Genomic DNA, 27,980 nt, shown 5'->3' on the forward strand with positions numbered 1-27,980 from the left:
TAATTTTAAATGGAAAGACCATCTCATTCTACTTAGAAACATCCAAGTAGGGATGTGTGTTTAAAATTATCTTTGAGAAGAAGGCAAAAAGAAAACAGATTATGGTCGGAAAAACAGAAGTAGTCAATGAATTTAGGTCCTCCGGAGGCAGCTTTTTCTCTCATAAGATGGAGGCTGTGTTGATAATTATATATGTTGCATTACTGGGTCTCTTCCTGGCCAGAGACAACTTCAGTTTTGCCCAGGTATTGGTAAGAACAGAAACCTCACTTAACAGTTTTACACCATGGAAGATTAGAATTTTTTCACAGAGGAACTTCTGGCTTTGTTCATTTCAAACCTTGTTTTTCCTTCACTGCAAATACTCTTGATGTTGGGCATCGAAGCACACTGTCCCATGGAGAATATGGACAGCACTTTCTGGTCCAGACATCAGGTGAGGTGGCAGGTGGATTGGTGGAAGGAATGTTCCAAGCAGCCATTCCTCCACCAGCACAGCAGGCGGTAACTTAATGATCTGCATCAATGATGGAGAACCATAAAAATCTGTTTCACTAAACCCAAAATCAATGTATCCCGAACTCAACTTATTTTGCAAAGGGCTCATGCAAACGGAAGGCCTGAAGCTTAAGCACTGAGAACTTTGAAGTAAATTCAAACAAAAGTCTGGGGGTCCCTTACCTGGCACTCTGTCATCCCCCTCCTTCCTGCCTCAGTCTTACACTTCCCTTCAGAGGGGTTGCCTGGGTTGAGAAAAGATCACTAACTTTTGTGTTTGGACAGTTCTCTCTCCTGCCCTGTTTCCTCCATTGAGCTGTGGCTGTGAGGACTGAGTGGGACTCATAGGGGAAGCATCCAATCCACAGGGGGCTGGTTACTTCACCTTCCTTCCTCTCTGGGCTGTAGGAAGAGGCCAGGAAAGGAAGGGTGCCAGGGACAGAAAAGCCCCCCTCATTCCTAAGCTTCCCCACTTCAGGCCTGCCCCTGGAGGGTAGCTGCACTGGCCTCCCCCCTCCCTCTGATCCCACCTCCAACACTTTGTGCACACCCCCTCCAATCCCCGGTCTTTTCAGGATCCCAAAGGAGATAAGGCTGGGAAATCTGGGGAAGGAATGTGAAGCTTGCGGGATTTAAGTCATTTTAAAAACAGCTGGAGGACCTGGTCTTCCTGCCGTCACTGGTCACTGGCCTGGAGCTTGTGAACAGCCCTGAAAGCCCCGGGCTCTGTAGCCAATCCTTCAGCCCGGAGTAGGTCACAGGAGGCAGCCACTGGCTTTGAAACACAAAAGTCAGGTTGGAGTAAGCTTCCGAAAGGTGGGCCGTGAGGATCTGGAGAGAGATTTGGGAGTGGGCGAGTAGCTCACAGAATTGCAGAGTCACCATTTCTTTTTGGCCCAAGAGTTCAGCTTATCAGCACTGGAGGAAAAAATGTACTTGGGTGGGAAGGCTTTGTGAGGCTTGGAGCAGGCATGGCTGTGGAGGTCAGTTTAGTTTTGTCCTTGCAGGTTGGGAGATATAGGTGCCAAATCAAACTGGGAAAATCATAAAACTCCTAGAAAGCCTTCCAGAACAGTACACGCAAACTGGGAAGCGTTAAAAGGCAGGCTCCCTAAAGCCAGTTTCCTAGATTTCGATTCACATAGGCTAGTGGGGCCAAGATTTTACTTTTAATAAACTCTCCCAGGTGATTCTGAGCTGGAGGTCTGAGGCCCACGTTTTAAGAAACTGCTCCTGAAATTACACATCCTCACTGCTGGAAGTTCTTCTTTCAGTCTAACCAGACTCTCTGCTGCCGTGAAACTTGTTTGTCTGATCCTGCTTGCTTCTCCGCCGACTAAATTCGCGTCAGGGTTTGGCTTGGCACCTCACTGGCACCGGGGCAACAGTGATCACGGCAGCCTAGATGGGGTGTAGGGGGAAAGCCGTGACCCTGGGCCCGGGTCCTGGAGGGGCTGCCAGCAGTTAGACCCCCTGGGCCCATGCTAGGCCCTTCGGGGTTTGGTTCCTGGCCCAAGAGTTCAGTCAAAGCAAAGTGAAGAGCGGAGCGCGTCAGGGCGGGTCAGTCTTTCAGAGCCACGGTTCCCGCTCGCGGGCCGGGCGGGAATGGTCTGAGGGAGCTGTTCGGGTTCCTGCAGCCACTGCACGCAGCATCTGCCTGCCAGAGCGGGGCGGAGGGGCGGGGCGGAGGCCGGGGCGGGGCGGGGCCTGGGCCGGAGGACGCGGGCTCTTGGTTACTATGGTAACGCGTCAACACCCAGCGCCTCGGCGGCGGTGTGGGCGGCGGAGCTAGCGGAACCGCGGCGCTGGCGGTGTGCGGCTGAGATGGTGAGGTCCCGGATGTGGAGGAGACTCTCCGATGGGGGCCTCATGTGTCCTGACTTGTGTTGGGGTTCTGAGTGGGGATCTGAGGGAGGGGCAGAAGTTGGGTCTGGGTCTGGGTCTGGGTCTGGTTCTGTGGGTCAGGAAGGCCCAGGAGCGGGAGGACACCCCTGGAAGTAGCAAGGGAAGTCCTGAGGGGGTGTCCAAAGGGAAGTTAGGGGTGGGGCCAATAGCGATTGACAAATGGAGTGGTGCTGAGCCTAGGATTTGGGGAGAGAGGGATGTCCCAACCCTCTTCCCCCTCAATGGGCTGGGGACTGTGGGATGTGATGTGGAAAAATCACTGGTGAGGAGGTGGGATAACAGGTTTACGGTACCTGTTCTGCCTCTGACTAGCTGGGTGACAATGTGAAAGTCACCTAATGTCCCTGAGCTTCACTTTTCTTTTCTGTCACTGTGGCTCTGAGTCACTCAGTAGGTACTCAACAAACATTTGCAAATGAATGAATGAGTGAATGAATGAGTGAAGAGGGTACTGGGTTTGAAAATCCCTGGAGAGGAATTGGGACTGGTCTGGCAGGCCTGGGGTTCCCCAGGATGGGGAGAACTACAATGGTCATGGGGGTCATGGGGGTTGAGAAGGGCCCTAGGCCCTGGAGGAGCTATAAAGGTTGATGTGTGAGCTCCAAGGGGGCTGTGTGGTCCCTGAGGAATAAGGGAGAGGGGCAGAGGGTAGGTGTTGGAGACTCGGATTATTGGAAATAATCTTAGAATTTCTGGGTGCACATCCAGTGGCAAAGGTGGCTCCTTCGGTGTACTTGTGGACACACTTCACGCTCAGAGGTCACACTGCTTTTCTGGGACTCAGTGGTTCAAATTCAGGGTCCCTAGGTAAGGATTTCAAGAACAGCTTTGTTAATTGTGAAATAAACCATCTCCAACAAAGAGCAGCTCCCAACTTCCGAAGCCTCCCTGTGTGTACTGCAGCGGGAGTCCTCTTTCATACGTGCATTTTATGATGCATACGTATCCCCGGTTCTCCCGGGTCATTTTCAGGCCTGGCAGTGCCTGTCTGTCTGGAGGGCCTGGCGTCACACCTGACCTCTAAGGGCCTACAATAAATATTAGTTCTCTTTTTCTGCTGTTTCAAAAATTTCATATTTCCAAGCCCAAATTAATTAGTGAATTGCACCTGGGCCAGACCTATGGGCTTTGGCTCACCCAGATCAAGGATTCCCTACCCCAGGGGTACTCAAGGTGGGGTATTGGTCTCTTGACTGAGTCCCTCTGAAGTCCCCTGGACAGGACTGGGCATGTGGGCACCTTTGAGTAGCCAAGCAGGTCAAGCAGGTCAAGTTAGTGATCTCTGCTCTTCTGGCAGTCCGTGTGTGTGTGTGTGTGTGTGTGTGTGTGTGGTGATACTCACTAGCTTTTGAGAGTGTCTGGAGGAGTGGAGAGAGGTGATGGTTGCGCGGAGGTTCACAATTAGGCAGACCTCCAGGGCTCAATCTGCCAGAAGCAGGAGGGTGTGGCCTCAGTACTAACTAGGATGTCATTTTCAAGTGGCACCCCACGGATGGCCAACCTGGTCCTATTTGAGGAAAGAGGTAACCTGAGCGCATCACTCAGGGAAAGACAAGGTGCCTGTGCATGGGCATCCCCACCTTCTTAGTAACCGAAGTCTACAGAAAAGGAGGTAGAATCAGGCCAAGAGTTTGAAGCCCGAATTTTCCAGCCTGCGGTGAACCTAGATGCGAAAGAGGAACTAGATCCCAGGGTGGTGAGGACATCCAGGAAAGGACGTGCCTTCGCCTTTGTTCAGTTGACAGGTGTTAATGTTACGTCAGGGAGACTCCACACTGCCCTGTTCCAGCCCAGTTCCAGCTCTGTCTTGTTGGATTGCAGCTGAACATCCCAGATCTCAGGACATCTGGTGCTGCAGCTTTTTAAGGGCTGCAGTCTCTAGTGTTCAGAGTCGGGGCACCAGGCCCACTGTTTTGTTTCGTTTTCAAATTAAGAGTTCCATCGTCCCACCCCCAGGTCACAAAGAGAGTTACCTACTCATTGTAGAACATTATTCAGTATAAGAAAACCTTAAGATGGTGATGCTCACCTGAAATGACTGTTAAACATTTCTGTGAACATTCTTTTAATAGCACATTCTGGGTGCATACCCTTCATATGAACATTTTTAGGGTAGCACTTAGATGTTTCTTATCATCTGCTTTCTTTAAAACTTGATATGGGAGATTGTCCTATAGCTATAATGACATGAAAATCATCTTCCGATTGACCAGCTCCTGTTTCTGCGTCGGAGTCTCTCCCAGAGCCCCTAGCTGTGGCTGAAATCTTATCATCCTGGGATGAGATGGGATTTGAAGAAAGAGTCAGCTAGGTCACCAAGAGGAAAATATCAAAGCAAGGCTGGTGTCTTTTTCTGTCCCAATCCTCGTCTTCCCCAGTCACCGTTGCTTTCTTAGCAGTCTGTCCTTCCCTTCAAGAGCTGCCTTTCCCCAAGGAGCAGGCTCCTCTCTTGGCACGGCTCAGCTTCCTGGGGATATTTATTTGGTCATGCAAGAAATGAAACCAGCCCTTCACCTCCTGAAAGAACCTCTTGGCTACTGCCCCTGGCCCAGAGGGATTTAACTTTCCATTTCTGCTTGGTTCTTCATTTTTTCTAGTACTTTTACACAGTGACCTCCCTAATCCTTGTTGCTCTTGGCAAAATTGGTTCTTCTAACCCTGATGTAAGACTTGTGGCTTCGAAGTCAGCATTTCCCCGGTGAAGTCTCTCAGCCGTCCAACCCCAGAGCCCAGTGCTTCCCTCTGCCCTGCCCAGTGGCCACTTTTCTGTGGTCATCTATTTTCCTTCCTCTGTTCTGACTTCGAGGTGTGGGCAGTCGAGTATCTCTTGTGAGACTTCCTCTTGACCTGGGTACCAAGGGTGTAGGAGAAGGCGACACAGTCCCAGCCCTGGAGGAAACTACATTCTGGTGGACACCCGAGCTCAAGGGGAAACCTGCAGGAGCCCTGGACAAGAAACAGGAAAACAAATGCAAAACAACAATAATACTTTCCAGCTGTGCTCCAAAGCCCTTCCACATACATTATTTTCCACAGTGCAGACCGCATACGTGATATGGAAAATGTGGAGTGGTGGCATATTCCGGAAAGGCTTCCATCTCAGTCTGGTCTGCAGCCCCTGAGAGGTCGTCTTGCTTGGTTTCATTCATTCATTCTTCATCAAATGCCTGTGGAGCTCCTACTGTGTTGCCAGGCACTGCTCCTTTTTTCTTAACTGTGTACAGAACTCACACCATCACTCATGATCCAATGCCCTCCATCTTTTCCAGTTGTTCCCAACGCTTTACCTCAATCCCACCTCTGGCAGCTTCGATTCATTTCCTCTTCTATTTTCAGCGGAAAGGGGAGCTGTTGCTCACCATTCACTATATAATAACCATTCAGCGCCTGTTATTAGGCGTCCTTGGGGCTGCTATAGTTACCTCTTAATAAATCCACGCTTTCCTGCTCTCCTGAGTTGGGGCTGACTGAGGCTGTAAAGGGAGGCTCCCTCTGCAAGCCCTTTGCTGGCTGTGCCAGGCTGGGAGGAGAAGGGCACCCACAGTAGTGCTCGCTGTGCAGAACAGAGCCAGCTGGAAAATAATTGCCCAATTTAGTGTGAAAGCCTGATACAGGTGGAACAGGTGTTGGGGGCGCCTGTGTGGTCATGGCAGATCAGAGAGAGCTTTCAAAACACACTGTCCAGTGTTTAGTGGCCTGGAAGGCACAGCCCATTTCCTTGTCCACCCTGTCCTCTTGATGGCTGCCGATTCCCAGTCTTGGTAGATCTAATATGTTGAGCCCACTCCCCGGAGGCCGCCCAGCTTAGAGAACTGCGGGAGACACGGGCTCCTCCAGAGGGAGATTTGAATCGGCTTTCGATTAAGCCTGGAGCCGTCTCGCAGGCCTCATAGAAACTGCCTCCTGGAGACGGTCTTCTCCTGGGGCTGAGCTGGGGCTGGACTGACCTTGGGGAATGGAGCTTGTATTAGTCAGGTTCTCCGTTATCAGCAACAGAGCCAGGACTCTAAGTAGAAGAGAACAGAGAGGACTTTGGAGAGCTCACGGACTTCACACCAAGGCTGGGCAACCAGGCTTGGAGAATGAGAACAAAGGGAGGAGCTGCAGCCAGAACCAAGGCCCAAATCACAACCCAAAAGTGGTCTGGCAGGGACCTTGATGCACTGTTGCACCCTCGGCGTTGGCAGCTTTATCGTGGGGTGCTGCTGCGGGTATCCTTATCAGCATCGCCCCAGACACAGGATGTGGCTACCACTGCTGCCTTTATCGGAAGGGGTTTCCAGGTTCTCCTCGCATTGCTAGTTCCCTGTGTATTGTCAGGCTTGGGTGATCTGATGGCTAAGCCTAGGTCCTTTGCCCAGGCTTGGAAGGCAAATATTTGATGTCTTCAGCTTCTACAGTCAGAGGTGATCCATGTCTCCCTCAACTCATTAGATGGGAAACTCTCCAAACCTAGGAAGATACTGGGTGGTTAAAAACTGACTAGTGCACAGGAAAGGGGTCCTGGGAGTGAAAGAGGCACACGGTGGACTCTGAACCGGTTTGTCTGATTGTAGTCGGCAGCAGTGCATCATGCAGCCGCTGAAATTAATCAGACGCCAACCGCACGCCGGCGGTGGGTGAGGTGCTTTTTCATCCTTGGTGTCCTCTGGTCCCCCCGTAACTGAGTGAGATCCTGGAGACGTGAAGGAGGTCAGAGAACAGCGTCAGATGTGAAGGGGGCTTGGCTCTGAGGCTGAGAAGGTTGGAGGTGAAGAAGAACCTGTGCAGCTCTGGGGAGGCAAGCTCACGTGGCCTCACGAGAGACTGTGCTTGTGGGGACTCAGGACTGGGCCGACACTGACGTCATCCTCCTGCCGTCCCTTGTCCTTTCTCCTTTCTCCTTCCTTCCCTGCCGCGCAATGGCTTGGCTTTCTTCAGCTCAGGGACTACAAAAGTCCTCCTTCTCGCTGTGCTAATGTGCCTGGTCCCTACCAGAGAAGGGCTGTGCGAGGTGCCCCCTACATTTCAGGATTTACCCGATGCGTTCCCCCATGCCCACCCAACCTCCCCCCAGCACAGGCTGGAGAGGCGCCCAGGGTCCAGACGGCACTCAGCACTGATGATCCCCACTTTCTGCCTCTCTCTGCAGCGCCTAAGCACAGCTGGCATCCTGAGCTCCTCTCCTGCCACCTCCAGCAGGTCAAGAAATAGGCCTCGCTATCGGACCAAAGCCCTGAGCTCCCAGGTGGATGAGAGCCTCTTCGGAGTTATCAAGGTAACCCTCACCCAGCCCCGCAGGGAGCTGCCACCTGGAGGCAGTGACCGTGACTCGTGTTGCTCAGGACAAAGCTAGCTCTGGGCAGGTCACCCCCTCTCCCCGGTAACTCTGACTGAAGACAGAGGGGAGTTCTGAGGCCCGAATGGACGAGCTCTGACACCTAGTGAAGCCCATTGTAAACAGGGCATCTCGCTTCCTCCACCCCTGAAATCCTTACGTCTGTTGTCACGTCGAAGGGAGGCTCAGCTGCAGAGAGATTGGTATCTGCTCAGTGAGCACCCGTGATGGACATATTTGAAGGCTGCTGGATCAAGCCTGCAGATACAGAGCAACAGAATTCCCCCTCCATCCAAGAATAGCATCAGAGTAAAACAAAATCATCCTCCTTTCCCAGTTGTTCAGCTAAAACTGTTACTTAGCTTCGGGAAATGAGCAGGTCCTTATTTGCAAATGTCACCCAGCCCAAGAGGCTGACGACTCCCTTAGAGGAGGAGAGCTAGAATGTTACTTGGACTAATCTTGCTATATGTGAGGTTCAGAAAGTGAGGCAGAAGAGAGGTAAGGAGGGAAAGAGAGTAAGACATGGAGAGAAGGACAGAGAGATTAAGAGAGAAAAGGGACACTTCTGTATATTATATAGGAAAGTTGTTAAGAGAGTAAATCTTTAGCGTTCTCAGCACAAGGAAAAAAAATTCTATTTATTTAATTTTGTATCATATAGACGAGACAATGGATGTTCACTAAACTTACTGTGATAATCAGTTCACAGTGGATGTAAATCAAATCATTACACTGTACACTTTAAACCTATACGGTGCTGTATGTCAGCTATGTCTCAATAAAGCTGGAAGAAAAACAAAAGGAAAAAAAAAAACAGAAAAGGGAAAGAGAAGAAATGATGTCAGTGGTGGTGTGAATGCTGATGTGAATACCTCTGGCTGCGGGCAGACCAGGGAGAGGTCACTATCCTCGCTGTGAGTCAAAAAGGACTTTCCAGAGGGTTCCAGGTGGACATCTTTCTCCACTTAGAAGACCCCCACTCTGCCGCAGTCTTCCTATTGACAAGGGAAAGAATCAAAGCAATGCAATTTCACTTACAGACATTTTGTTTGTTTGCTTTGGGTCCTTCTAGTCAAGGAGAGGACAGATTTGGAGATGGCGGAGTTCTCCGGGTTGTAGTCCTGCTGGCTCGCAAAAGGGAGCAGGCAGAGAAATCAATGCCTGTTCCTGGCCCCCGTTCCGTGGCCCTATTGCTGGGTGAGAGCCCCAGAAGTCTCTCAATCGGCAGCAGGGGGCAGAAGTGGCCTGTGGGCTGACTGAGTTGTGCCCACTTGGAAGCAGAGATGGGCACCAGGTGGCAGCAGCACTCTGGGGACAGGCGTGCAAAGTGAGGTTTTCCAGGCAGCAAAGTCCTCCAAAGGGGCCATGCCCCGGCCTCCACTCAGGATCACAGCTCCTGCGTTACTGACAAAGGAGATTCTCTCCCGTGTTCAAAATTCCCTGAAACAAGTGATTTCATCTTCTTATTATCTGGTCCCTTCACTATCAGATACATTTTTAAAAATCATATATCTAATCTGTATTCTCCTTGGTGAATTCTAATTCACTGGCTTCCTCACTGCATTTGATTTGAGAGCAAGTCTCCACCAGGCCATTGAGCTATTTCTAGCCTCCTCAATATGGCTTTTTGGGGGATCAAAGCAAATGAATCATTAGAAAGGGCTGAAAATAACAAATATCATAGATTAGATGAGTCTGTAACAAACTGCATGTTTCAAACCCACAGTGTGATCCAAGAGAGCTAATTATTTTTTCTTTCATAAATCATTGGGGAAGGAGAACCCAGAGAACCCCAATTTTCATTCCTGATGGTTTTTGGTTAGGAGTGGATACGCGCTAGCAACCCTCCCCAGCCCCACCTCCCGTCCCTCTGGGAGTGTCTGCACAAGTTATAGAGAAGCCTTGTTCTCAGAAGAGCTGGTCAGCACAGAACACATCTGGCCATGTTCAAGGGTAGATCACCATGCTGCTTTCTCAGTGCCCTGGCTACTCTTGGTGGTCCTGCAGTCTGGTCCGGCCCACTTCCCTTGCCACTGGATGGGGTAGAAGCCCCAGGAGAGGGGAAGGCTACACTTGAGGTTAGGACTGACCAGCAAGAAGTGGGATGACCAGCTTCTAAGCTGTTCTTCCTGACCCCACAGCCCCTGACCCAGAGTGACAGCCCCATCGTGCTGCTCCGAGATAAGCATGCCATTCGGAAAACTCTCACTCCCCTGGGCTTGGACCACAAGCCGGAGACCATCCAGCTCATCACCCACGACATGGTCCGGGAGCTCATGTGAGTACCCAGGGCACGGAGCCCTTCTGCGGAGGACCTGTGCAGAGAGCCAGGGAAACCCACCTGGTCTCATTCTGCCAGTGCAGCGCCTGCTTCTTTCTTATTCATTTCCCTCTTTTGTTTCATGGTTCCCCTTTCTTCTCCTTCATGGCGTCTCTTTTTTTCTCCCCTCTTGTATCTATTATCGCCATTGCCCTAGATTGCCAGCTTCGTTCGCTTCCCTTTCTTCTGGCTGCTGTGGGACTAATGGGACTGGTAGAGGGGAGGTGCTTAGTGGGTCCTCCCTGAGCCCCCGTTAGTGCTCTTGGGAAAGGGAGATGTCTGAATGAGTCACTTCCTCTTGGCTGCATCAAGAATCTGAAGCAAAGGGAAATGGACCAGATGCCTATTTAGCCCCATGGCTTCTTCCCAAGCTCTGAGGCTAGAAGAGGAAATTCCCAAGGGCTCTTGGGTTCCTTTGGGATTAGCTCAGCATGGCTTCCTGACTGGAGCTGCCCCCTTGCTTGGGCCCCGCCTGTGGGGTTTAGGCCCAGCTCAGCAACATGAAATGAGCCAACACTGTCACTCGGCGGTTCAACTCTTACGCTAATGCTTCATTCTCTGGAGCTGTTCTTCCCACTCTGGCCCCACCCGCTAAAAACGGGAATTCCCAGAAAATGCAGCCTATGTCACAAGCTGGGGAGGGATGGCTGGGACACAGCTCCAGGAGCACCGTCTGGTCAGCTCCGGCATCAAATGGCCAGACAGGGTCAGCATCCCCACAGACATCCCTGGGGCCTGAGAAAGGGCTCCTCTTTGGACTGGCCCCATCCTAAAAACGCGTTGGAGGTGAAGTTGCTGGTGATGTGTCAGGGCTGCTGAGAGCAGCAAGAGATGCTGTCTCAGAGTCAGGTCATTCCTGGTCAGTCCCGACCGCAGGCTGTTCTGGGCCATGCGACTCAGTGAACCACGCGATCTTGGCCAAGCCCCAGGTCCACTCACTTGTTTGTCCTTCTCCTGGACCCCTCCCCCCGCCACTAGCTTTATTGGATGAATTTCACATCCTGCTGCAGACCTTCTGCGTCTCATTGTCATGTACCTGTTAAATTGCCTCACCCAGAAGCAGCTTTATCCCCACCCCTCTGCTCCATCTGTAATACATGTCATCTGCTTGTAATCATTATAATTATCTATTGGTTTGTTGAATGCGTTGGGCGGCTAGAAAGGTCTATAGACATGTCTCTGACTATTGTTGATCAGAGATTTTAATTAATATTTAGGGTTCAAAGCTTCTCTCTGCGCTGGACAGGGATGTTTATGTCTCTCACTGGCACCTGCTTCAGCCTCGTCTGGCATCCCTTTGCCTTTTTTATGTCATCCTCGAGGAACCATCTATTTTTCAAGTTCAGTTCAAAAGCTTTGTTTCGTGTCTTCAGTCTGTGCCCTGCACTGCACCAGAGACTGGGCTGCCGTGGGATTAAGACAGAGTCGGTGTCCTGAAGGAAACTGTGATCCAGCAAAGGGAACTGAACGTGCCCATAACACAGGCGGGGAGAGCAGAGTGCAGTGGCACTCAGGGGACGAGTGGTCTATACATGTGTACATAAGGAAGGGTCACAGGTGGCTGCGCAGAGAAGGTAACATATGAACTGGACCTTTTAGAAAAAGTCCTTGAAAAGTCCCTTTTTTAGCTTATGACGCTACTCCACCCTTGCCTGGGACCCACTCTCTCCAGTGGACTTGTCCCTTAGTTGGCTGTCTCTCCTGCCATCCTTGGAGTCCTGGGCATGAGGGTGGGCGTGATGAGGGGCAAGGAGGAGAGCAGAGCCGCCTGCCACGGTGCTGAAAGCCAGTCCCCCTCCCTCCTAACTTTGCTCATCCCTTGTGTCAGCGTCCCCACCAAGGATTCCTCCGGCGAGTCCCTTATCATGAGCCCTGAGGAGTTTGAGCGGACCAAGTGGGCATCCCAGATCCTGACTAGAGAAGAACTCGAGGCCAGGGAGCAGGCCTTCAAGAAGGAGAAGGAAGCCATCGTGGTAGCTACCCCCACCTCCAACCCCACCAAATTTTGCAAAGTGGGATTCAAGAGAAAAGTGCTGGGGAGAGGCCAGCTTCCCACAAGACTGGGAGCTCTAGTTAAGGGGCTCTGAAACGAGGCATGAATGGGTGCTTAATGAAGACATGTAGTAGAATGAAGATGGGATGTGGGGGCAACGGTGGGGCAAGGGGAGGGGTGAGGAGGAAGCCAGGCTGAGAAACCCCTGAGTTCTGATAGCACCACAAGGTGAAGCAAAACTCACCTGGGGTCACCCGTGGCAGCCAGGCGAGCGTCCAGGGTGAAGAGCTCAGGGGATAATCCCCCCACCGATCCTGACTTGGCTCCTGTAGGATGCGGTGACCACACGCAAGAAGATCATGAAACAGAAGGAGATGGTTTGGAGGAACAACAAGAAGCTCAGTGACTTGGAGGAGGTGGCCAAGGAGAGGGCCCAGAACCTGCTGCAGAGAGCCACCCAGCTGCGGATGGAGCAGGAGGAGGAGCTAAAGGACGTGAGCAAGGTGGGCCCTCTGTTCTCCCACCCTCCTCTTATCTCCTATTCACACCCCGGGGCAGCCCGGGCTCCGGATGGAGATGGGGTGGCCAGGTGAAAGTGAGGGGCCTGGGATGGGGGGTGAGGGTGGAGATGGTGGGGGAGAGCTGCACCTGCCACGTGGTTGCTGTGATCAGAGGGAGGACTGGTTTTGCCACGTGCTAGCTGTGTGAACTTCAGCGCTTCACTGGCCCTCCCTGAGCCTCACTGTCTCCGTTTGTAAAATGAGGGCGGTGAAAGTGCTTAGCAGAATTATCAGCAGGATTAAATAAGCTAATGCATGGGAGACGCTTTGCGTGCTGGGGATTGATAAATACAGGTGAGGATATTACTTGTATCGCTATCCCGCTAGTTCAATTCTGGCTATGACGTAGGGTGGTCCAGGCAATTGGGTTCTTTTCGTTGTGCTCATAGTGCTTCCTTGAGCAGAGAGCAGAAAGACTGGAGGCTCATTTGAATTCTATTGTGTTACTCATTTGCATGTGGGTCACATCCCAGCCAATGAAAAATGCTGACTCCCCAGCCCCTTCATCTCCAGTTTCTGTCTCTCAGGTAAATCTTCTCTACTTACGCTTCCTTTTATTTTCCAAAGCTTTTATTTCACAGTTCTTATTGATGGCTCGTGGTTTTTCACTCCTTTATGTGTCATGTTGGGCTCTTCCAGCTTAAAAATCTAGTGGCTTGGCCTCTGCAAGAATGTTTGTTTCCCTGAGGAGGAGAACAGGGGGACTTAACTTGGGGTTCATGGGTCTCTAAAGGGGACCATGGACCTCTGAAGTTTAATGGAAACTTTGTGTGTGTAGATGTAAGTGAATTTTATGGTGAAGACCCATAGCTTTCATCATGTTCCCAAAGAGCAACCCACGACCTCTGAGACACGAAGACCTAGTACCCTGAAAGACGCTGTTGCTTTTCTGGGCCAGCGAGTGCACTCTGTAAGATTCTGCTTCACTTTCTCACCCCTCCAACTTCCACACCCACACGGCCCCTCCCTCCCCATCCTTACTCTCAGACCTAGTGCCACACTTTTATTTTCATCCCTCAGATCATCCTCAACGCCAAGTGCCATGCCATCCGGGATGCCCAAATTCTGGAGAAGCAGCTGATCCAGAAAGAACTCGACGCAGAGGAGAAGCGGTTGGATCAGATGATGGAGGTGGAGCGGCAGAAATCTATTCAAAGGCAGGAGGAGCTGGACAGGAAGAGGAGGGAGGAGAGAATCCGGTAAAGAGGTGGTCTGGCATCTCCTTCTCTGGGTCATTTCCGCGGATCGTTAGGTCCACATAGCCTTGCAAATAGGGAAGACATGAGAAATAGTCATTATCATCGTCCATGATTATCTCAAAACCTTTATGGAGGGATTCACAGAACCACAGAACTTCTTAAAGCTTATTTCCAAGATCATAACAAGCGCTTCACAATCTGGCCCCAATTTGGCCCCGTTTTGCACCATTTCCTGCCACCCATTTAAGGAGGCTTTTCTCCATTCCTCCAATATGCCAGGTCGCGTTACAAATTCATGACTTCTGTTGGTCCCTCGGCTTTGAATACCCCTCTCTTTCCTTTTTCCCCTGGACAGCACCTTCTCTTCCTTATTGTGTAGCTTTGCTGTCACCTCTCCTGCAAAACCTCCCTGGTGTCACCAAGCAGGCTCAGTGGCTCCCTTCTGGGACCCCCCACACTGTATTTATATGCAAACGTATCCCTCCTGGCCCTGTGGCTCTTCAATCCCCCTCCAGGCCGTGTGCGCATGGTCCCTGTCTTACTCATTTCTGTAGCTTCTGGGCCTCGCAGAGTATTTGGACTGTAGCAGGTGCTTAATACATGTTAGAACAAATAGAGTCAGTCCCCTTCATTTTGCAGAAAGGATGAGTCCCAAAGCAGGTAAATTACAGGATCTTAGTGTCCTAGATTTAGAACACCAACCATATAATGCAAGAATTCCCTCTCTAAACAGCCCTTGTACCACTGGATGGCGGTTCTCTCTCACCATCTGTATTCTGTTCTCACGTACCATTCACCTCTGTACTTCTATTAGGTACCTGGTAGACTGTAGTTGCCTCCCAATAAAAGTTTATTAAATGACCAAGTGGCTTTTCATCTTTTGCGTATATAGTTCCAATGAAGGGAAAATCTCTGCCTCATTAGCAGCTCTGATGATTTGGCCTGGGCCTTATACGGAGTCTAAACCTGCTTCTGTGTAACTCTTTTACTCATTACTCCTGCTTATTTCATCTGGAGTCATGAAGCCATTCAAGAGCTCCATCTGAATGTGAATCTCCTCCTCCTTCCTGTAGCTTCTTATCCTAATCCGTGTCTTCTCTCATCCTCCCAGCCTTTACTCATAATGGGGTCTGGATGCTCACAAGTTTGCTGACACCCCAATAACACACACGGAGTCCCTGACAACACTGGTTTCTCTGCTTCTTACAGTTGAGTTAGGGCACTGCTGGGTGGAGAGACTTTGTCAGACTCAGCCCTGTCAACCAACAGCTGACGATCTTAAAATAGAAGATTGGACATAAGGAGGAGTAGGGGTGGGAGATGGATTGGGAAGACGAGGTGCATTGGGTGATAGCAGATGCACTGGAGAAGGGAGAAGCTGTGGGCTTTTTAACTCTGTGAAGCCAGCTTGGGAAGGTAGCTCCCTTCGATTACTCTGGGAACGCTTGGGAGATGGGAGGATTACAGAAGCTCTTACACGCTGGAAGGGAGGAGGTGTATTATGATGTGGGTGCACTCTTGGGCAAACAACTGAAGGAAGGGAATCTCAAGAAAGGTAAGCCCCAGAATCAGGAGCTAGGAAAAGAGAGAACTGACCTGCCAGGACTCCGGGGAGGGACTTTCGTCTGAGCTCACGAAGCATAGTGACATTTACAGAGCACCTGTCACATTGTTCTTCCCAACCTGGGGGTTATTTGGGTGGAGGTTAGAGCTGAGACACATGGATCCTTGGTTTCTAAGACACTGTGGCCCTGTTTCCTCCCAGAGGAAGACGGTACATTGTGGAACAGATGGAAAAGAACCAGGAGGAGCGATCGCTGCTTGCCGAGCAGCGGGAGCAGGAGAAGGAGCAGATGCTGGAGTATCTGGAACAGCTCCAAGAGGAGGACCTAAGGGTAACAGGGCTGCAAAGATAAATTCCATGTTCCATCCGCAACAGCAACAAAGCCCTCCAAGACTGTGGGGTTTGAGGGAGTGGGCCGATTTTCTGTCAGGCACGTGCTTGTTTCACATCTTCACCATCTACTTTTTATTACCACATTAAACATTTATTTGGCTGTGGTGCCATGCTGGGGGATGAGCAGTGATTTGGATACTGTCCCGGGCATTCTGAGACTTGAGGGTCCAGGACTGACATATCCATGAGAATGGACACATAAAGGAAATATGTGGCTGCATGCTTTGCACAAATAAACCTAAGGATGCTTTATAGTTGTCCCTCAGTTATCTGGGATATCACACACTTTGTAGATGAATAGTAGCAGCGTCTTAGTTCCAGGCTCCCTGCTCTTACTTCATCCAAAGTGCATAGCATCCCAGTGTCATTCATTGTGTTCAGGAGCCAAACCCTTTTTTTCCTGTTAGCCTAAATCAAATGAGTAGGCATATCCATTGCAAAAGAAATGATGACATGCATACTTGCCCAAACCAAGTAGACTTAAAAAAATCCTCTTCTATTTCCTTATCTGATCTGTTGCAACATACAAAGCCCCTGACACAGTGAGGTACCTGGCAAGTGTTTGGAGCATTTTTTCTTTTTTCCTCTCAATTTTTCACTGTTGAAAAACTTTATACACACAGTCAAGTTGGAAGAACTTTACCACCACTCAGTGCGTCCCCCAGATTTAATGTTTGGTGATCTGCCTGGGTTGCCTGTCTCTTGTAGATGTCTATACGTATTTTGTTATTGTTAAACTATCTGAAAGTAAGTTGCAGGTATCTGGACACTTTGCTAGTAAATGCTTCAGCCTATATCTCTGAGGAACAAAGACATTCTTGTACATGTAAACAATATCATTGTCACATCCCCTCCATCAATATTTCGAATCCAACAATTCTGCAGTATCATTTAATATTTAATCTACATTCAAATTTACACAGCTGTCCTAAAAATGTATTTTCAGTTGCTTTCTTTCTTCCAAACCAAGATTCAATCCAGGTTCACACATGGCATTCACTGAAGCCTCTTTTTTGTTGTTTGTTTGTTTGGTTATCTATCTATTTTTAATGGCAGTACTGGGGATCAAACCCAGGACCTCGTGCATGCTAAGCATGTGCTCTACCACTGAGCTTCACCCTCCTCCTTGAAGTCTCTTAGGTCTAGTTTGATCTAGAAGAGTTCCCTCATTCCTTCCTTCCTTCATTTTTAGAGCACCGATATTTTGAAGCATCTAGGCCAGTTGACTTGAAAACTGTCCCACATTCTGATTTGTCTGAATACTTCCTTATGGTGCCATTTAACTCGTGGAACACTTATTCTTTTATTTTTCTCCTCCTCCGCCATGTTTGGGGATGATTGGGTTATCTCCCAGTGCATCTGGTGGTGCTGAGTGACGGGGGGCCCTGAAGGGCCCCATGGGTGGCCTTGTAATTATGAAGGCTTCTCAGAGCATCTGCAGTGTGAGGATTTGTGTGAGGAGCGGGAGGAAGATCACTAAGATGGTTAAGGAAGACGAGGGGGCATGCAGCCTTGTGAATTGCTTGGGAAGGGAACCAACAGGGCCAAGAAGACAGCTGAGACCCGGCCAGACTCCTGGCTCTGGAGATGGGGGAACAGGCCAGGAAAGAAAGGTATGGGGTAAACACACAGAAGACTGGAAAATCTGACTGGATTGTGCGCAATGGGAAATTGGTGGGCTCGCTGAGAAAGTTCCAGGTGTCACTGAGTCAAGAGCATTACTCTGGTGGTGTGTCATCATCCTTTTACTGTCCTTCTAGGTGCTCCCTGAGTCCCCAGGAAGTATTATGAGGCAATTTGAAGGTAGAAACGTGGGTCTCCCCAGCTTAGAACTGCCTTAGCAGCTCAGGACGGTGCCAGGACAGCTTTTCCCACCTGCTGGCGAGATGGAGAGAGTGAAGGGAGTTGATCGGGGGCTGCTTTGTGATGGCTTCGAAGATGAGAAACAGGGAAAGTCCTTTGGTTTCTTGGAAATGAAATGAACCCACAAAAAGAGCAAGCCAAAAAGTAAATAATTAGGCAAAGTAAATAAATACATGTTTCTATATGTCATAGCTCAGAAATCAGCAGCTTTTCTAGCTTTGAAGGTCAGTGGGATCAAATACCGTGCGGGGTACCAATGGCAGGTCTGAAACTGATGGGAAGAAGGTGGGAAGGAAACGAAGAAAAGGGGAAGGGAAAAAAGAGGGCAATGTGGAGTGAGCAAGGAGGGAGGGACGTGGAGAGTGAGGGAATGCTGGTGGCTGTAAGGCAGGCACCACGTGGACCTGGCAGGCGGCAGACAGTGCTGTGCTGGTCTGGTTCGGGAGGCTTCGTGGAGGAAGGAGTGAGCCAGGCTGGGGGAGGGCCAGCAGAGTTGCCTTGGATGAGTCCAGACAGAAGCTGGGCTGAGGAGGAGCCGAAAGGCCAGTCTTTGAAGAAATGGAAGGCGCTGGGAGCGGTGTGGAAAGTGGGTTGAGTTGATGGGTAGAAGGGTCTGAAGCCAAGAGTCCAAGTTTGATCAGAGAGGATAGGGAGGCACTGCCCAAGATCCCAGTGCCCCTCGGCTCTGGGACCCGAGGACGTGCTCGGGCTCAGAAGTGGTCGGATCACTGGGCGCTTTCAGAGCCTCAGGGCTGGGCAAGGCAGAGGCTCGTCCCTTAGAAGCGATCTTGCCACTCAGGGTGACAAGGGGACTCTGATCTCCTTCGCGCATTGCGTTGTGCTCTGAGATTCTTTTTCTCTTTCTCATTTGCCACTTACTTTGGTCCCCTCCGCTGCCTCACTTAGTATTAGTTTATTGAGCGTAGTTTATGGAGCTGTTTCCCACTCAGTGGGCTCGGTGTTGCTGGGGAAGAGAAGTGTGACACATGGTCCCCGTCCTCTGTCTGGGACAGAATAAACACACAGGAAGTGAATGGCACCTATAAGGCAGCGTATAATCAAATCCCAGGGGCTGGGAGCTGCGGCACCATCTTCAGTGCAAAGGGAATTCAGAAATGCGGAGAGAATTAAAACCTGGGCCAACGAAGTAAGAGCTCCAGGGAAGACTGGATCTTTAATTTAGACAGAGCAGGTTCCAAAATCCTGGCTCTGAAGTTTATTAGCTGTATGGCCCTGGGCAAGTCACTTATTTAAACCCTGGGCCCCGGTTTTTCCACTTGCATGAGAAAGATAACAAGGTCTACCTTTCAGGATTTGGGGGCGGCATTTAGATTTCTAGGTAGGTTATACCAAGCGTCCTGTGAATAGAAAATACTGAATTAGGACAATATTATTTTAATCATTACTACTAAACAGTGGCTGAAAGTTTGGGTGTGAATAGGAGAAGGAAATTCAAGGCAGGAGGAAAGATATGCGGGAGACACCGAGTGGAATTTTAAAAACCTCCACTTCCTGGGAGAATGCAGAGACCAACAGTGTTGGGGGCTGCTGTGAAGTCAAGCTGGATGAAGACTGCAGAGGGCCTTTTGGCTGGAAGAGGTTGTCGACGACCCCTGAAAGAACAGCTTTAACAAAGGGAGTGAGGTCGCAGACAGTGCCCCTCTCTCCCCACCTCCCTGTGTCTCTCCATCCTGATAGGTCAGTATCTTTTGGTCTTTTCCCTTCTAATCTGAGGCCGTCTCCCTTTGGTGGCAGGACTTGGAACGAAGGCACCAGCAAAAGCTGAAGATGCAGGCTGAGATCAAACGCATCAATGAGGAAAACCAGAAGCAGAAGGCAGAGCGGCTGGCTCAGGAGAAGCTGGCGGACCAGATGGTCATGGAGTTCACCAGAAAGAAGATGGTAGGGACCTGCTTTCTGAGGCCTGGGGTTTCTGAGCAGGAATGGAATGTCTGTCTCGGGGAGAGGCAGGCCTGAGAACGAAGGGAATTCGAGAGGGAGCCATGTCATCACTCTAACATTCACGTCCTTAGTTCAAGGGCCTGGCTTCTTTCTCCCTTCAACTTGGCCAGTCCCCGTGTCCATTAACAGAGAGTAGCCTGGAAAGGACACCCCACCCAGGGTGTGATTATCCTTGTTAACACCTTTGATTAGAAGTTGGTTTTGGAAACGTCCAGGAAAGAAGCCATGCATATTGAAATGTAAAAAAGAAGTTGGGGTGAGGGTCAGGTGCAGGCAGGGAAGAAAATTAAAGCTAGTGGTGAAAGATTTTGTGGATTCCTCATGACCTGGATAATTATACCCCAGGAATCATGAGTCGGCTGCCCCGTAAATTTTTTTGTGAAAATGCCTATATTGGGCATGCTGTACTGGGTACTAGACTCAGAAAATAGAGCCTCCTCCCCACACCCCTGGCCTCCCCTGCCCCGTAGAACCTATCAGAACAAACACACCGTGGAACAGAGAGCAACACCCACCAGCGGTTACAGGGAGATGCACCTCACGAATGTATGGACTCATTCTGGGGCAAGACTGAGGACAGCAATGGCATGACTGGGGCCTGTGAGGAATGGAGGGCAGAGGAAAGCTTTGAGGTAGGGTTTAGATGGAGGGACATGGATTTGTGTAAGAAGAGAAGGAAGGACTCAGCTCTTCACGTGTGGGTCCTGTCTCCCCTGCTAGTTCTGTGGCTCTGTGATGATGGAGGGCACACCACACTCCTCTGTGATCGGGAGTCTTAATGACGGGCAGCGAGGGGCGTGGGTACAACTGAAAAATGCACACTTGATGTACCTAGCTACTCCAAATGCAAACCACAGAGAACGTAGCTCAACAAAGCTTGTTTACTGGCTTTGGCTTTCTCATCGGATCTGCAGGCAACGGAGTGAGAACGCAAGATGGAGGGGCGGGGTAGGTGGTTTGTGCACAAGAAAGATCACACAACCACCATTTATCGGGTGCTTAGTCTGTGCACGGGCTCTGTGCTAAGTGCTTTACACGTGTGGTCTCATCTAATTGTTACAGTGACCTTGCGAACCTAGTCACTGACTGATTGAAAAGATCCTGAAAGCTTCAATGTGTGTCCAGTATCAGACTAGGCTGAACGTACCTAGCATAATGCTAGGTACATCCTGTGGACCTCAGCAACTGTTTCCCTGCATGAGTGAAGGTGGTGATAGTAAGCCAATCACGTGTAGGAGCTGGTGAACAGGTGGCTGACTGCAGCCAAGAGTCGGGGGTAGTCATGATGGGAAATGAGGTGGTGAGATGATGGAGAGTCAAGAGCAGTTTGGGGGGATGACTTGGACCTTGAGCAGAGCTGGAAGTGTGGAATGATGAGGACTGAGCAGGAGAGGAATCTGTCTGGTCTTTATACGTGGAAAGGTCACTGGCAGGGGGAGCTGGGAGAGGCTGGAGACTGGCAAAGGGATCGGGCACTTGGGCATGCCCATAGCCCACCATAAGTATCCAAATACATCACAAGTCTTCCCTGACCTCAAGGTGGTCACTGTGCAGCCAGGGCCGCCCCTTTAGAGCTAAAGGCAGAGATCGACTGTGGAAGCCTCCGGAGTCCCCTGCCTTACCATCTAGGGCAAGGTGAAACAGAGACACCAGCCTGACACGCAGCCAGCAGCGCACAGCTCACAAGCTGATAACTCACTAGGCTGCGCAGAAGTCTGGACAGGGAGGACAAGGCGAAGGAACATTCTTTATGGGACGATCACATTTCCATCCAACCTAAGCCATTAGTCCTATAACTACTCAAGAATGGTAGTTAAGAAGCTGAGTGGGAAGCTTTTAGGGATATGTCTGATCTTTCTGAGAAGTGGCAAAGCGAGCTAATTTTCATGGTTCATCCCTTAGGTATCTCCCAGCCACTGGCAGACTGCACGTCGCGTGGCTGGCCATTTGCCCAGGGACTAATGAGATAACCTCCACCTGCCGCACTTTACAAGCACAGGCAGGGAGCCACAGTTGCTCCTCCTAGAAACTTGGCGCAGTGGCCTTGCAACTTGGAAATTGTGAAGTAGCAGACAGAGCACGAAGGCTGGGCTCAGGATACCTGCGTTCGAATCCACCTGGTAGTTTACTGGCCGTGCAGTCTTGGACAGGACCCTTGAATTCTATAAACCTCAGTTTCTTCATCTGAAATGTCCATCTCATGAGGTGTTGTGAGGACCCCCCGGAATAGTACAGGAGAAGGCATTTTGTGGACAGGGAAGCGCTCTGCAAATGCTGATTGGTTTTACGTCCACGCATTACTAGCCATCTTGCCCTCCCTTAGAAGGAGCCAGGAAGGGGTAGGGAGATATCTGTTTCTCTGCAAGGCTGGGGCAACGGGAGCTGTTCGGTAAGGCCCTTTCTTCCTGGCAGGCTCGAGAGGCAGAGTTTGAGGCTGAACAGGAGAGAACCCGGAGGGAGAAGGAGAAGGAGATTGCCCGCCTGAGGGCCTTGCAGGAGAAGGCCCGGGACTACCAGGCCGAGCAGGTACCTATTTGGTGTCTCTCCCCTTGGCCTCTCCCAACCCCTTAACTACTCCTTTACCAGCCCATAAAATGGCCATGAGGGTAGTGATATGGAAGAGAGGGTGCAAGTTCTCTCAACTTCAGGGGTCTGAGGATGGAGGGGCAAGCCTGCTCCCAGTGCCCATGGCAGCAGGGCTCAAACCCTGCATTCCTGCATATGGTCCAAGAGACCCACAGAAAGAACTTTCAGCCTTAGCAAACCATTGAAAGGTGTCACCGGAGGAAACTGTGGGATCTCCATCATTAGCAGTTTTTAAAATTAGAAGCAATCTCAAGACTGCCTGGAGGCGTCTGAGGTATAGGGAAAGAAAGGAGGGATGAGCGGGCTGGGATGGGGGGTGGCGGGGAGACTAGAGGACCCCCTTGGGGGTATCTCCTGACCTGAAAGTTCGAAGACAGGATTCTGTTTATTCTCTCCTAGAATGACCTTGCAGCTAGAGAAATTCACGGGGCTTCTCAAAGCAGGCTGTGTCCAAGTTTGAAGTGGGTGTCATCCTAAAGGGACCTGAGGTTATTTTGCACCCTCCCTGGTCTCCCCACTCTCCCTTTTCCAGGATGCCTTACGGGCCAAGCGCAACCAGGAGGTTGCAGACAGAGAGTGGCGCAGAAAGGAGAAGGAAAACGCGCAGAAGAAGTTGGAAACGGAGGCCGAACTGCGGAAGAGCCGGCTGGAGCAGGTGGCCTTCAAGGAGCACGCCTTGGCCGTCCAGGTGCAACGGGACCGGGATGAGTTCGAGAGGATTCTTCGGTAGGAGGGGCTGGGAACCTTGGCTTTCTTTCTTGGTGCTGTGACTGGGATGGTCATACTGCGAGGGGAGGAGCTTCCTGGCACGGACACAGACAGACACACACCCATCTTGATGGGTTGAGGGGTCATTCTACTTGATGGCTGACTGAACTATTTCAAAGACATTTGAGCCAAGAATTTTATTCAAGAATTGGAAAATAGCACCTGGAGTGTGCAAGAAACTGGGGATTTGTGGGATTATTTATCCGGCAGCATCGAAGGTGTAGCTAAAGGTATCAGTCTGGTCCCTTCTGCCCTCCCCTGCTTCCACGTTCCCTTGTGAGTCTGGGCTGAAACTGCAGCAGGGGAAGTTGAGGAGAGATGGAGAGAAGATCTTCAGACGCTAAGGGTTGTGAGTCATTGGAGCAGGGCTCTGAGTGAGGTCTTTGCCATTCATTTGACAAATATGCATGAAGCACATGAATTGAAGGCTCTGGCTGGATGCTATGGGAGATATTCGAGATGAATAAAACCCCGTTCTTGCCCCTTCGTATAGGAAGGATGTCAGAGTCTCATATTTGGATGGACCTCACCTATACATATCCATCTTTCCTGTCCTGCCAGCTCTTTATCCTTGTATTTTTGTTCTCTCTGTTTGCGCAATGATAATTCCGACACATAAGTGGAAGCTGAGTGTTCACATTTCTCACTCTCTCTGTCTCCCTCCTCCTCCCCCAAAGCAGTCTGCAGGCTCAGCTGCTCGACTCTCTACCAGTCAGATCTGCCACCACCAGACCTGGCCCCTGGGGTGTTCTCCGGGCTCTAACTGTTCTGGCCTAACTGGAAACAACTATTTTCTTGTTCTGGTCCAGACTCTATAAGATCAGAATTTTTTCCTATTTTATTTTATTTCATTTTATTTTTGAGGAGGAGTATGATTAGGTTTTATTAATTAATTAATTAATTTTTACTAATTTAATGGAGGTACTGGGAATTGAACCCAGGACCTCATTCATGCTAGGCACATGCTCTACCACTGAGCACTCCCCTCTCCCCCAGTCTAAGATCAGAATTTTTAAAAAAGGAAACAAGCCAAACACAAATTAAAGTGGGGGGGGATACAGAACTTACGCTCAGATAAGTAGAGCTCTCTTGGTCTCCATGTCCTTCTTCTTGGTTCGGACCCGGTTAGTTGCATGCCAGGCCAGGCCCCTGGCCCCTGGGCAGAGGCAGAGCAGATCTACAGGAATCTCCGTCCTTGCCAGAGCCAAATTCCTGGTCTTTTGTTGGGCTGTGGGTCCCTAGCCTCCTCCTACTGCCTGCGATGCCCTGTGGTTCTGTTGCTTTCCCTGCCCTCAAGGGTCACGTCATGGTCCGTGGGTACCTGGTGAGGAGGGTAGCTTCCTTAATGAGCCCAGAGATTCTGCCCCAGGGCTCCAGATTGCCTTCCAGCCGTCTGCCCTCCCTGCCTCTACGCCCTGGACATCTGAGCTGCCCTTAGCAATCGCTAGCAAATGTTAATGGAGAGAAATGAAATCCCGGCTCCTGCCACTGACCCATTGGTCCCTTCTTTGCTTTGCTTGCCTGAAGCATAGGCAGTAGTCAGCTGTCGAACCTAGCCCAGCCCTTTGGAAAAGGTCAATTTCACCTGTTGTTCCAGGTTAGCCTCTGAACCCAGGGTCACCAGGGCCACGTGACCGCTGCGGTGGATGTCTTCCAGGGCTAGGAGCATCTCTGCCTTGGCCAGCAACCCAACTTTTCCTACTTCAACAGCACGGCTTCCTCTATGCCTATATATGGACTTCCTGCTTCTGGACAGAGGGACGCCTTTAACGTCAGCATGCTGACTAAGCAGAGATAGCTGACCTACCCTACACAGAGGTTCTTAGAAATGCCTGGGAGCTTTCCAAACGTGCTCATGCCCAGGCTCCACCTCCACAGAGTCGCATTTAACTGATCTGGGGAGGGGCCTGGGCATCAGGAGTTTTTGAACGCTCCCTGATGACTGTCCTGCAGCCAGGCTTCAAATCTCAGCTCTAAGACCAGGCTCTTCCCCATTCAGATTTTCCACTGGCTGCCACCCTAGGGGCTCTCTGGGGACACATACAGGTCCCCCATTTCCACCCTGTTTCACAGAATGTGAAACAATAGAAAACTGTTCTATATTTAGGGAAATACTGACAAGGCAAGGATGAGACTGCCTGTTGTCACATGTGTCTGGGAGGTGTCTGAGCGGTGGGGATTTGCTGTCTAAACACAGAGGGGCAAGGAAGTCAGCAGTTTTCTTTTGATAAACTGGGAAGGCTCTGTAGAAGGTATCGAATTTTAGGAGGTGCTTGTATGGTGTAAAAGAATTGCTGGGAGCTGAGGGGCACCACATGCCCCTAGGCAGGGTGGAGCATGGAAATGGCTAGAGGGGAAGGAGTAAGTGAAGTTTTTGGTTGGGGTGTGAGGGACCCCAAGGGAGGAGAGTATGTGAGATCCTGGCCTAAGATGATCTTACATTTTGTTTTTGTTTTAAAAATTTTGGGTTTTTTTTTTTAGGGGCGTGTAATTAGGTTTATTTATTTTATTATTATTAGTGGAGGTACTGGGGATTGAACCCAGGACCTTGTGTATGCTAAGCACACACTCGACCACTGAGCTTTGCCTCCCCCTTTGTTTTTGCGTTTGATTACATTGGAAAGATGTCAGCTCAAGTTGGCTTATGAAAGCATTTCCTCTGAGATGTGAATACATTGCATTTGAGTTTTTCGGGGCGTATCTGGTCGACATTAGCCATTTCCCTCCTGATGTCAGGCTTCGTGAAGTTTTCTTGTGGAAGAAACGCCTAAGAGGAATTTGGAGAGTTGGAACCAAGTTAAGGGAGCCAACAGATAACAGGCCAAGTTCCTTCTCCTTCCAGTAACTAAAGGAGAGCCAGCAGGACAGCTTTCCCACTTCTTTGAACTTGCTAAGCATCCCTTTTGTTGGTTTGGTTAATGTCATTATTCTTGTTAGTGGGAAGGAAGGAGGGAAGGGAGAGGGAAAGAAAGACACCTTAGAACTAGCTGGAGAGGAGTCGTGCATTGCTAAAGGGGAGAAGAGGAGGAATGACAGCTTCCAGTGGGCAAAATCCTGAGTGTCGGGCCAGTGACAAAATTCGCAGGGCCCAGTGGAAAATGAGAACGTAGAGCCCTTTGTTCAAAAATTAAGAATTTCAAAATGTGACAGCGGAGTGTTAAGCCAAGCATGGGGCGCTTCTCAGAATGACTATGACAGAGTCGCACGCCCGGGGAGCCGGGCTTGGCTGGGTGGGAGCGGGGCGCACACGTGGAGGCGGCCTTTGGGGCTGGTCTCTGAGCCGCAGAAGAAGAGAGCCATGGTCTCTGAAGCGTGTCCCCTGAAGGAGCTTTTCCTGGGCTGGGCTGGCTCAGCCTAGCCCCTTTGACAACCCGACAACCCGTGTTCTCCTCCAGGGCTCAGAGAGAGCAGATTGAAAAGGAGCAGCTGGAGGAGGAGAAAAAGGCCACGGGGCGCTTGCAGCATGCCAACGAGCTCCGGCGCCAGGTGCGGGAGAACCAGCAGCGGCAGGTGCAGGACCGGATCGCCACCTTCGAGGAGGGCCGGCGCCTCAAAGAGGAGGCCCAGAAGTGGCGTGAGTGCATTGAAGACATCAAGAAGAAAAAGCTGGAGGAGCTGAGGTGCGCCGGGACCCCTGGAATCCCTTCCTCCCCAGCTCGTTTCCCCTTCCCCAGCTAGGCGGCAGGGCAGGTGTGGGACTCCGGGGATGAAGGGATGGTGACAGAGGCACAGCCCCTCTCCTGACTCGGGGCTCATGTGGGCTGTTTCTGAAGGGGCTTCCAACAGGTCTTCCTGGCTCTCTGGGATCTCCTTGGCTGGAGCATTGAGAGGAATATGTTTGGGGGTGGATTGTGGGACCAGGGTTGGGGGTACAGGCCCCCGGGTCACCCTCCGCATCCCCATGTCCATCCCGACACCCACCCTGTGTCTCCCCTGCAGAGCCACCGGCCTTCCTGAGAAGTACTGCATCGAAGCTGAGCACAAAGCTAACATCTCAGCAGCCACTTCCGTGAACTGAGGGCACCTCTGGCCCCTCAGGGTGCCTTCAGGGGGCAGGCTCCTCCCAGTCTCTCGGTGTCCCTGACCACAGCTAATCTAGACATTTCTAAGTTAGAGATTAAATCTATTCTACTTCTCTAAAGAACAGTCCAGATTTCTCGCAGTGGGGATGTGGCTGCCACAGGGTACTGAATGTGGCGCAAAATAGGTTATGAGAGCCCCGGGCTGTGGGCAGTGTGATGCTCAAAGGCAAGGAATAGAAGGATACTCTCTCATAATTGTCCCTTCTAAGCCAGGTGGTCCATTTGTCCTGGTGTCTCTTGGCTTTTCTGTGGCCCTCTGGGATGCTGTCATTTCCACTTTCAGCACATTCTCATCTCTGTGTCCACTCCACGCCCAGCTCAGAGGCATTTCAGGGCAAGGAGCTAGAGATGCTCTCTCAGGGAGGGGCTGGGGCAAGGGCTGTGCTGGGCAGAGATGGGGGAGGAGGTACCACAGCCACAGGAGGCAGAGCTCTTACTAGGCTCACGTCTATGACTCAGACCACCCATGTGGAGAGGGTGGTGTCTGAATCTGGGGCTCACCCTCCTGTCTCAGCCCTCTCCTGCCAGAGCCCTTTCAACTCCAGGCAGTGTCACAACATAGGCACCCGCCCCATCCCCCATTGGGACATGACCAGGGCCCCAATCCTCACACTGCCAGCCCTGTCCCCTCATCCAGACACAGCTGCTCCCTCACTCGAGTGGCTGGTTCTCCACAGTTCACCTCACTCCAACAAGTGGGGGTCCCCAAAGCCATCTTTATCTGGGTTAGCCTGCCTCACTTTTCCCCGAAGTAGCCTTCGTTCATTCACTCATCCAGACACCCCCGAGTGCCTGTGGTGTGCTAGGGACATTCTAGTGAAGTCAGTTCCCAGTGAATACAGCTCCCTTGGTTCCGCCCCCACAGAAGCTTCTCATCTGTGTCGGTCAGTCTGCTCTGGCTCCCACCCCACCCCGCCCCCCTGTGCTGCTCCCCGCCAAATTTCTTGTACCTTTAGAATAGTCTCAG

General features: G+C 50.9%; 1 protein-coding gene and 1 long non-coding RNA gene across 2 annotated transcripts; one reads left to right on the top strand and one right to left on the bottom strand.

The window, feature by feature from the left end:
• Nucleotides 1-2,118, bottom strand: LOC140687961 (uncharacterized). Its single transcript, XR_012062595.1, has 2 exons — nt 1,160-2,118; nt 1-517 (listed from the first exon to the last, which is right to left on the bottom strand). It is a non-coding gene; the product is annotated as an uncharacterized lncRNA (long non-coding RNA).
• A 121-nt stretch (nt 2,119-2,239) lies between these two features.
• CFAP45 (cilia and flagella associated protein 45) lies at nt 2,240-27,072 on the top strand. The gene is made up of 12 exons (XM_015249094.3): nt 2,240-2,325; nt 7,535-7,660; nt 9,865-10,001; nt 11,872-12,016; nt 12,369-12,539; nt 13,617-13,795; nt 15,561-15,690; nt 19,371-19,517; nt 21,990-22,103; nt 22,696-22,889; nt 26,327-26,551; nt 26,871-27,072. Exons 1-12 carry the CDS (start codon nt 2,323-2,325, stop codon nt 26,947-26,949), a joined length of 1,650 nt encoding a protein of 549 aa, XP_015104580.3. The 5' UTR covers nt 2,240-2,322; the 3' UTR covers nt 26,950-27,072.
• Nucleotides 27,073-27,980: the final 908 nt, after the last annotated feature.

The sequence above is a fragment of the Vicugna pacos genome, chromosome 21 (assembly GCF_048564905.1).
Source record: "Vicugna pacos chromosome 21, VicPac4, whole genome shotgun sequence".
In the NCBI taxonomy this organism is placed as follows: Eukaryota; Metazoa; Chordata; class Mammalia; order Artiodactyla; family Camelidae; genus Vicugna; species Vicugna pacos.